This window comes from Vanessa cardui, chromosome 26 (assembly GCF_905220365.1).
Source record: "Vanessa cardui chromosome 26, ilVanCard2.1, whole genome shotgun sequence".
Classification (NCBI taxonomy): Eukaryota; Metazoa; Arthropoda; class Insecta; order Lepidoptera; family Nymphalidae; genus Vanessa; species Vanessa cardui.
Window position 1 is genome coordinate 3,608,043 of NC_061148.1, and position 12,023 is coordinate 3,620,065.

Consider the following 12,023-nt stretch of genomic DNA (forward strand, 5'->3'; position numbering starts at 1 on the left):
TGCTGACTTGTCCATTCTCAACCGACTTCACTTCATTTTTTTATGTACCTCATAACTTTGACTTGCACTTACGCCGGCTCCAAATATAACAATAACTATAACTACGTTATATAATCGTAAATCGACTTTTAAGTAGTTTAATATTCTTCATTTCATTTTACCTAGGAGGACTCTAAAAAATATGTTAAAATGCAATTATTTTTATTACTTTTTAGTGCATATTCATTTGTTTTAAAATAGTGTTTTGTTTGAAGTCGGTTTTTCTTTTTGTTGAAATTTTATTTATTTGCCTCTGCTCTCGACTCTAGCGCGTGTGCCTGGCGTGTATTAATACTTCTATCTTACTACATATTATTATTAGTACAGAAAATAATTATGATTATAGGAAATGTGATTATTTATATTATTCCTTACTTTATATTCGTTTTATTTTCATTATTAATTACTAGATTTCAAAGAAGCAAACACATTTTCATAAGCCTAGTATCTATATGAATTTTGTAATGTTTAGGTATCATTAACGCGATAACCGCATTTGAAATTGGATATTTGGGCATTTTTCCTTTTAATTGGTAATACGGCTTACTAAAGCTCATTAACGTTCGACCACAGCCATTAATTTTAGTTCAAATTATTTGACACACGGTATTAATCCTTCTTAAATTAAAAATCTTATCCTAATTTACCTAATAATCCTTATTATGAACGAAATAATAATCATTTTGTTATCTCTTATGATTCATTGACTGGAATGAGCTATAGAAGTAATCCTAGCTTACTTCTGAGTCTGTATGACAAAGATCCTAAAATCAAATACTAAACACAACTTCAACTACCTACTACAATATACTACGAGTTATAAATATAACTACATCGATCAATTGCCATTCATAAGATAATTTTATTCTACAATTTCCACATGCATAGAATTACTATAAAAGGTTATTGATATTATATGTATTATGTAGTTTTAAATTTTTCATTGTCAAGGTATTTCAAGGCTAATAAGTGTTGCCATATAACTAAACATTATTTGTAAATATATTTACATTGTATTTAATGTTACGCTTGATTAAAACAAAACTGTAACACTATATCTAAATTGTGCAAAATGTATAGTATCTATAACATAATAAAACTAGTCTAGAATAAATCAATGAACGAAATGTCTTACGTCATTTCTCAGTTGGCAAGAATCTCAGTCTATAGTCCATCCGTGTTCAGTAGGTCATGACATTTCATACGATCTCGTAGTCGTAACCGCGTTTTCTCATTGGACGAATTCTATGTTGTCAATTTTCGTGAGAATTTTTTGGGTACGTTTGTGTTACAAATATTTTAAGTGAATTAAATTAAAATAAACCTCTTTTTAGTGCTTTTATGTGTAGAATCCGTGGCAATATCGCTTGTGTGCTGTGTATTTAATAATATAATTGTAGAGTGAGAAACAGAGCGTCGTTAATGGGTTTTACGATTCATCGTATATATTTTTGATCCTATTATCGTTATATGACCTCACTAGTGATCTAACTACACTTAAAATTGTGTAGTTTTAAAAACCTTATGTGTTGTTAGAATATAAAACTTGAATTTCGAATGTAGGCTAAACGTGTCTATACTATGACCTACATAATAACAAAATGCTTACAATTTTTACCTTTCGGACTCCACCCGTATCGTGCACTGCACCAATTTAAAATTAGAACTACATTTTGTTCTATAATAATCTCAGATTAAAAACTTGTAAGTTTTCTTTGAAGAGTAGGACGGAAGATCCCAGAGACAAAAGTTTTTGACTCATTTACTTTAAAATATAGTTTTTCAGTTGAATAAATGCTTGTTTTTATTGTTATATATGATTTTATATTTATTTAAATAACATAAAATAGTATTTATGATCATGTAATTACTTTGATCATTTAAGTGTTTACTTCAACATGTCATTATTGAAAATAATCATTGGTTTTTAATAACAGAGTCTATCAATCTGCTTTTTGTACTTCAGAGAGTTAAGCAATAAATACATATATTTTTAAATTATGTCATACTAAATTTTAGAAAATTAATCTCGGTATATAATCTAAAAAAAAATATAATTATTAACAAACACAATTTTATTTAATGTTTATGTCTCATATTTGACATATTACTAAATTGTTCAAAATTTAAAAAAGAGTTGACAGATAAAAAAATTAAAGTGCAGCAAAATTATTTAACATACAGCCTAAAATTATACTTTAGGGTCATGTCTCATTAAAAAAAAACGAATACATGATAAACATGTAAAAAATGTTGTTCATCAATTAACATGCCTTGGCACTATGATGTCATTACACAATAGTGTAGTTATCTGAACAGCTTCCCACAGCTTCAGTGTGTTGTGTGCTGCGTCAAGGATTAATGTGTTTTACTATTAAAATATTTATCAAATAATCTTGAATTTCTATTGTATATAAAACGAAAATGTTCAATATACTGAATGTTCCGGAGAATATAGATTGAATCAGTGTTATTATTAGTTTAGGAGCATGTCCTAAAGAAACTATGTGTATTTAAATGGTGGAAAATGTATGTTAGATTTATTTTTATAATAAGTTATATTATATATGCGTAGATGTGTTAGTAGTTTACTAATATAGAGCATACAGTTCTGCATATTGATGTTAGTTTTTTTTTAAATAAAAATAAACAATCGATTTTAATATTACTATAATTTACTTGACATTTTTTAAATGGCAGTCATTTATATTTATTTATTAGAATTATTTTCCTTAGGTATATGTGTTTATCAATATTTTATTACTATACATGACAATATGCATTTATATTTAATAAATTATCATTACATAGTGTAAAACAAAGTTGCTTACCGCTGTCTGTCTCTACATATGCTTAGATCTTTATAATTATTCAACAGATTTTGATGCGGTTTTTTTTTAATAGATAGTGTTTCGAGAGGAAGATTTTTATGTATAATACATGAATAAGAAATAATGATAATTTTAGAAGTTTTAAATAGTGTCGTAATTAAACAAATTCTGTAGTACCTATATATAGTATTAGTTGATACATTGCAACCGTGCATAGCCGGGGCGAGTCGCTAGTACAGTATGTGAGTGATATTGCCACGTTAAATTTACCAAATTTTTGTATCTTCCTGCAGTCGTTTTCAAAATGTCGTAGCGAAAGTGCGAACAGTGTAGTGTAATAGTGAGTGTGACGTGATGGCGGGCCAAAATGGCGGCATGGGTTTTGGCGGCCTTTTACAAGGCGCCGGCCGGCAGCTATTGAATCAGGGGGGGCAAGCGTTGCTAAATTATGGTGCCCAGGCCATAGGGAATATAATTAATGAAGTTATCCAAAAAAAGGAGGTTGAACATAAGAGAGTGCTTCCGAGTATTAAGAATTATAAAGTGGTGAGTATTCATAATTAATCTGGAATCTTAAAGATCTTTCACACTAACCACAGACTATATTTATTTCAGATTAAGAATAGTCTAAGGGCATAAACATACATTGATTTACATCATTTATGCGATTTATTGATGGCTAGCTATTAGGCATTTCAAATCCTTAGTGAATATATGTGTATTTATAATGCAATACTATTCCAATTAGTTGATAATATACATTTTAACTCTATTTCCGATAACAAAAGACAACTTCTTTGACATATAAAACCTCATTTCTTTACAAATTAATAATAAACACCATAGACTATACAAGATCTCAGCCAATTATGTCATATTAATTCAAGGTTAAAGTTGTTTATTTGTTTTAACTCCGTCGCAATTACTTCTTATAATAGTATAAATATCGTACGCTGAAAATTATCTAGGCTAAAATATCACTTATCCCTTAAAAACATTTATATTTCGTTATTTTTAATCTACTACCAATTTAACATTAATATCTTTGTAAGAGCCTGTAATTTTTGGTCAAAGGCCTATTTTATCTTTGAGGAGAAGGTTTAGAGCGTGGTGGTCGATGGAACATGTTTGATGGAACATGATGGAACATTTGTTAATCAAATGACGGTTGATAGATACACATTGGCAGATTATCATCCGCCATGTGCAATTCCTCACGTGAACGAGTACGAGATGAGCTACAGATAAAAATTGAGTGCATGAATTTAGTGGTTGCCCCGAGATGAAACTCAGAGTCATCGATTGAGATTTATGTTTAGTAATGACTGGCAAATGGACCATTTGTAAGAGTACGAGATCCCTTTATATCAACACTGTAGAAATACTAACCATTCCTTAATCCACTTCCGCCATTAAGAGTTAGTTACACTGGCTAACTCATCTTTCCAACCGGAACACAACAATACTTAATATTAGTGTTTGGCGGTAGAATATCTGAGTAGGTACCTACTCGGATGGGCTTACAAAATAACCCTAACATCCAGAAGTTCGCTATAGTATGTCATAATTACGTTTTTAGTGTTCAAATGAGTATAAATTAGTAGCTAGTGAGTTGTGACATTCCAAACTGGTTATAAAAGATATGGCTTCAAATCAATTAACATGTACCTACTTTGTTTACGCTATTGAAATGTATATTTAAGTGTAAATGTGAAGATCTTATATATGTATTTATTGCTTCATTGAACCTCTAATAAATATGTAATATCTTTGATCGTACATCCGTATTATTATTAGGAGTATTAACCTTTTTTTAAGAATCTTAGAAGCACTATAAAAAAAATTAATATAAAGAATTAAGTTTATAATAATAACAGTATTGATGTAATGTAACATTTTTATTGAATAAGAAAACCGAAGATATTTTTCAAAAATCCTTAATTTTTTATTTAGTAAAATATTTAGATAATTACGAAATCCTAAATGCTTAATTACCTACGTCAGTTCAAATACACAGATATGACCTCAACTAGATGACATTGGAGGAACACGTATCAAATAAGTAGACCCACGCAGTTTATTGACTGAACTTCTTATAAAAACTATTTATTTATAACAATAGATTATTAGAAAGAGATATTGAGATCGCTCTTTTAAGAAGGCTCGATAATACACATAAACATACACTTAAGTGTTCTGCATTAAACTTGTTACAATATTATTTAATTGCATTATATACAATTATAATGCATATTAGCTTTTATTGACGCTTGATAATTTTATCAGCTCTGCTAATATATAAAGCCAAGGAAACGACTATGACTCATCCATGGCCTTCTATATGTGTTGAGGAAATATACTATGACCCATGTAATATAGCTATAAATACATACAAACAGTCATATGATTATTAGGGTTCCAATTCCTGATATGTTTTTTCAATTTAATTGATGGAAAAAGGTACTATGTTTTAACGGTGGTCGATGATAAAAGAATGTTCTGTTATTCAAGATAAACGTATTACTGGATCTCTAGCGTGTGTTGTTTTAAATACTTTGTTTTCGTACGATGTGGGATATTAACTTCACGTTTATTATTAAAACGTACGCGTTAAAATAACTATGAGTGTTCCCATACCGAAAAATTTAGGCAGTGACGTCTTATTCTGTTCGTTTTAAATTACTGGTAACACTTGCCTGAGTCCTTATTTTTGTATGGATAATATTCGAATGAATAACCTTTAGATGTTTTAGCATTATTAATAACATTTTTTGTGAATTAAATAGGAATAATAATTAAATTAAAATTCTTTAAATATATAATTTTTATAATGTAAATAGATCTTGCACTGGTTTGTTAATAATGGATTTTATGGTATAAAATAACAATTGCAATTGTGTAACTCAATTCAAGATAATATTTCTTGGAATAGATTGGTTTTTCAGTTACTATAATTTAAAAATTTAGTAAATATAATTTCTGAAGTCGAACCTATTAAAACTGCAGCTTCATTGAGAAGCTATGGGGCTTGCTATTGTTTTTAATCCCTAGCAACGCACAGCGGACAGCTGCCAGTCCTGCATTTAAACCCTCTCCGAATGTTTTTAATTATGAGAGAAATATTATAGAGAAAGCAATGCACACTGGTTCGTTGTGGCACAGGCTTTTGCTTATCACAAGAACCAGGGAACTCATTTTAATCTGTAAATTATTTGCTATGAATAAAGCATATATTATTTAAAAAAAATATATGTTTGTGCACAGACTTCAGGACTATAATATTTTCTGTGAGAATGGATCGGCTCCATTTAGAGCATGGGTCAAACTCGGAGAAAATCATCATCGATAAACATAAAGATTTTCTTCTTTGCCTTCAATATAAATAAAAAAAAAGTAATATAAATTTATGTCACGGATAAGCTTCAATATTACGAAAGGAAGCTATTAAGATGAACGTATAATACGTAACTAGACCTTGGTTGAACAATTCCAGCAATTGCTCAATTGGGAGCTCTGAAAGACTATCCTACACTTGCATATCCGCGTATAAGCATAATCCATGTGTTATATTCGTACACGTGACTTATACCAGTACATGAGTTTTTGAGTAAGTAGATATGTTAGCCGAGATGGACAAGGGATAAAAACGCATGAATCTTAACCGATGTTCATGGGTTTAAACCCAGGCAAGCACACTGTATTTATATACGTAATTTTTTTTGGTTTGTAATGGAAACTTACACATGCTTTATTTTAATAAAACAACACACAAACCGACATTGGAGCAACCTGTTAGAATTATCTCGAAACATTATCCTCAGAGGGAATGAAAGCCTAACCCAGTAATCGGACATATTATATTATACTTTACTATTTAAATAAATCAATTCGAGTCGTATTTGTAGTTAATAGTTGTGAAATTAAGAACATATCTATGTATAATAATTCGTATTACAAAGTATACTAACTACTGATAAATAAATAAATATAAATATGAGACAACACCACATACATTACTCTGATCTCAATGTAAGTAGCTGAAGCACTTGTGTTATGGAAATCAGAAGTAACGACGGTACCACAAACACCCAGACCCAAGACAACATAGAAAACTAATGGTAATCTTCATCGACTCGGCCGGGAATCGAACCTCAGAGTGGCGTACCCATGAAAACCGGTGTACACACCACTCGACCACGGAGGTCGTCAATAACTGATTCTACTAGGCTTTTTACTCAGAACCTGCTGGTGATCGTAACGTTTAATAAGTTTCAAAAAAGTCTGAGTACTTCAATGGGGCTAATTTTTTTCAAATAGGTTTTTGCGAATCTTAAATTGTTACCAATTCGAAATTACATTTTATTCAATGTACATGTACTCAAGAAGTTTAGTACAAGTATTCGGAACTCGGGATAGTTATTAATTGTGAAATTTCAGACATTGATATATAAATCGAAATATGTACATACATACATATTGACATACGCTGACATCAATGACTATATAATAGGGTATCGAATAATCGAAAAGATAGTCCAAGAGTCTAAAGCATTGCAGTACAAAATAAATGCAAATGTTGCCAACGTAAATAAACATTAAAATTACCTAATGAATTTCACTTCACTAGTTGGAGACGCGGCCATTATTTTAATCATTAGACAAAAAACGAAATCCATTGTAACAAAACACTAAATAACTTCGAATATAATAATAATGTTTTCGCAAATCAGTTCGCATTTAAAATGCAAATTGGTTGGTCCGTCTGTTCACGTACAATGACATTTAAACAAACGAGTATAAAAGGAAAATAGTTGTTTTATGATATTGCTTACAGACAAACAAGAAATCATCGAATACGTGACCTATTTATACTAAGTAAGCGTTCAAATACAATAACTTAAGGTTATGTGATCACGTTCTTGATAGAGTATAGTACAACACAACTTCTTCATCATCAGCCCTTTTTTCGTCCACTGCTGGACATAGGCCTCTCCAATAGCACGCCATTGTGATCTAACTTCGACTAAACTTAGATGCAGCATCGGCAAATTCAATAAAAGCGATTACTGTCGATATATACAGCCAATAGTTAGCTTCCTTTTGCGCCATTCGACGCTATTCGTCGCTATAAATTCTCTCGTTCAAACCCGAAAAAGCAAGTGCATGTAAATCGACGAATAATATTAGGTCGTATGATATAACAATCATACGTTTGTGTAAAGATCATAGTCACATAAGAAATAAATATTGGTAATTTTCAACCGACTTCCAAAAGGAGGAGGTTATCAATTCGTCTGTATTTTTTTTTGTTTGTTGGAGTCGGTGTCAGCCAATAAAACCCTACATAACCCTACGTATATCTATCAAAAAACAATACGAGAATACTTTAATAAATATGTTTTTTACAAATTACCTTTTACACAATAATATACTGGATCAATCAAGGGGCTCGTATCGCTTCTTTCTTTTGATTGTTGGGGCAAGGGCACCGTGGCTGACACCGGCTCCAAATATACCAATAACTATAACTACATGATATAATCGTTAATCGACTTTTAAGTAGTCTAATATTTTTCATTTCATTTAACTCTAAAAAATATGTTGAATACGCAATTATTTTTATTACTTTTTCGTGCATATTCATTTGTTTTAAAATAGTGTTTTGTTTGAAGTCGGTTTTTCTTTTTGTTAAAATTTTTATTTATAGATAGCGTACTTAATTCGGATGTGATCGGTTTTACGATTTTTTGCCGATGCTACATGTAAGTTCTATCGTACTATACTAACATGATCTCTTTAAAATACCCCGCGTCGCCAACGAGGCAGACACTCATTTTATGGATCACACTAGTCGCCATCGTCTTAATTACTATTTTATGTTCTACACACGTTAGTTATTAGCAGAAATACGCTTTTGACGAAGTGCCAGAATTTACACAAAGAATGGTTTTCATTACTTGATGCTTTAGTAGTGAATCATTATTTTTATACATAATTTATCGAGAACTAGAGTAGTTTTAGGCATAAAAAGTAGCCCAGATCATTGAAAATTTCATCAAATTTAATTCGGTCGTTGAATGAACAGACATGTTTACATTCGCACTTATAGTATAAGTATATAATACATTAGACAGGTACATTATTAATATAAAATATTATTATATGTGAACACTTCCAAACTGATCGTCAGTTGTTATTAACACCGTTATTTGTATAGGTATATGAAATAATCAATACAATTTATATAAAAAATATGCTGTTCTCAGACAATGAAAATATTTTAAAAGCAACTGTTTTTAAAATCTTTATGATAGTTTTAATTTTGAGCACTTGAACTATTACTTTTAAAAGGTAATTCGCCGTTAGCCATGGAAAATAGATGTTATATCAATTATGTTTATGAAAGCTTTGTTTAAAGTGTGTAGAATCATTGACAAATGACTAGTTACCCTACCCACTAACGCCCACTCGTTTGGGGAGCATTTTTCACAAAGAAATGGCTCAACTTGTGTGCACAACAACAGCCCTCGCGCAAATATGAAAACATTGGACGTATGGTTCACATGAGTGGAATAATCATTACACAAAAATGTCACTTTACAAGAACTTGAAAATAATTATGTAGAGAAAATTGCAGTTTGTCATAAGTCACGTAAAGTGCTGATAATTTAGGTGTTAAAGTAAAATATCTGCACTTTATGAGACGGTAATTATAGTTTATAAAAGTAGATGTTATTTGTGCTATAGCTAAAAAATGATCTACGATTAACTGGCGACAAACAGGGTCCAAATGTCCGTGAAATTGATTGAAAAGGATTGGTGTCTGATGTTATATGTGGATATTTATATTGGGATCATTCAAATCAAATGAAATTCTTTGTCAAATTGAACAATAAAGCCGGTTCAAAAGACTGACATTTTTGTACAATGCTTTTACCCTAAAACGTCAAAAATATATGAATGATTTTATAGCTAATATTAATTCGGATGACATAATAGAAAATATAAAGTATTGCGCTTTTTGAGCGCACTTTCCTTAGCCAAGTAAGGAAAGTGAACTAAAAATAAATGACTAAAATAAAACCCGTTTGTAGAAGCATCTCCTGGTAAAACCATGCTTTCTGTTTAATTTGCTTTTCCTTATAGTTATTATTATCGTCTGCTAAAAATAACACAACATAGCCAATAAAAATGAGCCACTTTTGAGCTTAGGTATGCTCTATTTCAGGGCAGAAACTTTTTTTGGAATTTATTCCACATGGTGCTCCAAAGTTTTAGTGGATATATATATGTACATACATGTGGCAGATTAACATCAGACACGATATGATTTATAAACACAAATTCTAGTCTAAGTTTTGAACCCATGACTATTGGTTGAGATGCATTGTTAACAGCTCAATTTTAGAATTTTCTATATATTTCCTCGATTTTTCCAGGCCTATACTTGAACTATTACTTTTAAAAGGTATTCGCCGGCCATTTTTCCAGGCCTATACTATTTATAAAACAACCTTTCAAATTGTAAAACGATGGGCATATGAACTCATCGTAATGTTTACACAAACATTGCTAAATATATCCTTTAATTACGCTAGCCAACTGGTCTCTACGATTGATCTTACCAGATGTTTGAATGAATAAACCATTTATGCTACCCTAACTCGAATTCAGAGTAAATCTATATGTGATTATATAATAATAATAAATAAATATGAGACAACATCACATACATTACTCTGATCCCAATGTAAGTAGCTAAAGCACTTCAGTTATGGAAAATCAGACGTAACGACGGTATCACAAACACCCAGACCCAAGACAACATAGAATGATAATCTACATCGACTTGACCTCGGAGTGGCGTACCCATGAAAACCGGTACTCACCACTCGACCACGGAGGTCGTCAATATATTTCATTCAATAATTTAATTTTTAGTCTGGTAAATTCATTAATGTCTGTCTAAAAGTTATTTCATATCGCAAATTTAAACATTTTATGAAAATAAATGAATACAATATGTGGTAAACAGGCCACCTGATGGTAAGCAGTCACAACCACCTATAAACATTGGTGCTTTAAGTAACCTTAATTATTCCTTATATTGCCACAAACCATGGGGACTAAGTTTTATGGCCTTTTGTCTATAGTTACATTGACCCACTCACTATTCCTGTTTGGGAGTATGATACTAAGAAGTGACTGTTTCTTAACAGCAAGTATGAAATTATTAGCCAGCTTGTTTGCAGCTGTCGATCTCAAATGGTTTCTCTTTTAATTGTTAATAATTTTTTTTAAAGTAGCGTCGTGGTTTCCAATAAATAATAATTAATATATTTAATTGGTGGTAGGGCTTTGTGCAAGCCCGTCTGAGTAGGTAGGACCACCCACTCACCAGTTATTCTATCGCCAAATAACAGTACTCAGTATTGTTGTGTTCCGGTTTGAAGAGTGAGCCAGTGTAACTACAGGCACAAGGGCCATGACATCTTAGTTCCCAAAGTTTGTGGCACATTGACGATGTAAGGAATTGTAATATTTCTTACAGCGTCATTGTCTATGGGTGATGGTGACCACTTACCATCAGGTGGCCCATATGCTCGTCCGCCAAACTATGTCTTAAAAAAAATATATATCTCTTTATCTTAATTGGGATGACGTGAATCATCACACAGAGTGAAACGTGAACTTAAGGCAGATTTGCTCCAAAATTTTGATATACAAACAATATAAATCGCTTAAAAATCTAAAAAATCTTGTTGTCCTTTAAGTATTTTTATTGTGCGAAGTAGTTGTTCAAATGCAATAGACCAAAACCATATAACATTAGATACAAGAGGTCGTTATCCGTCTAGACATTGGACCCTTCGTTCATACTTTACGACAGCCTGCCTGTCTAGACAGGGAAGTACGATGTTTGTTTAAATCATTAAATTCGTAGCTCGAATAAACTTGATATAAATAAACAAGATACGATAAACTAATAATTACTCTAAGTATAGTACGACACAAATTACATATAGCATCGGAAAATGCAATGAAATGAAAATAAAACAGATTACTGCCGATTTACACGACCAATGGAAATAGCTCCCTATCGCGCCATTTGAAGCTATTAGTCGCTATAGAATCTCGCGTCAGTTCAATCCG

General features: G+C 31.2%; 1 protein-coding gene across 4 annotated transcripts in view; it reads left to right on the forward strand.

Moving 5' to 3' along the window:
• LOC124540864 (calpain-A-like) overlaps window positions 1-12,023 on the forward strand; it is a 57,894-nt gene that overhangs the window by 15,374 nt on the left and 30,497 nt on the right. The window contains exons 1-2 of one of the 4 annotated variants that reach the window (XM_047118650.1): window positions 1,162-1,316; window positions 3,164-3,416. The exons of 1 other annotated variant lie outside the window; for it this stretch is intronic. In XM_047118650.1, coding sequence (XP_046974606.1) covers window positions 3,225-3,416 — 192 coding nt within the window. In that variant the 5' untranslated portion in view covers window positions 1,162-1,316; window positions 3,164-3,224. Of the gene's footprint in view, window positions 1-1,161; window positions 1,317-1,355; window positions 1,481-2,545; window positions 2,569-3,163; window positions 3,417-12,023 lie in introns of those variants that run through there. 2 more of the 4 variants (XM_047118649.1, XM_047118651.1) reach the window with 2 other exon arrangements.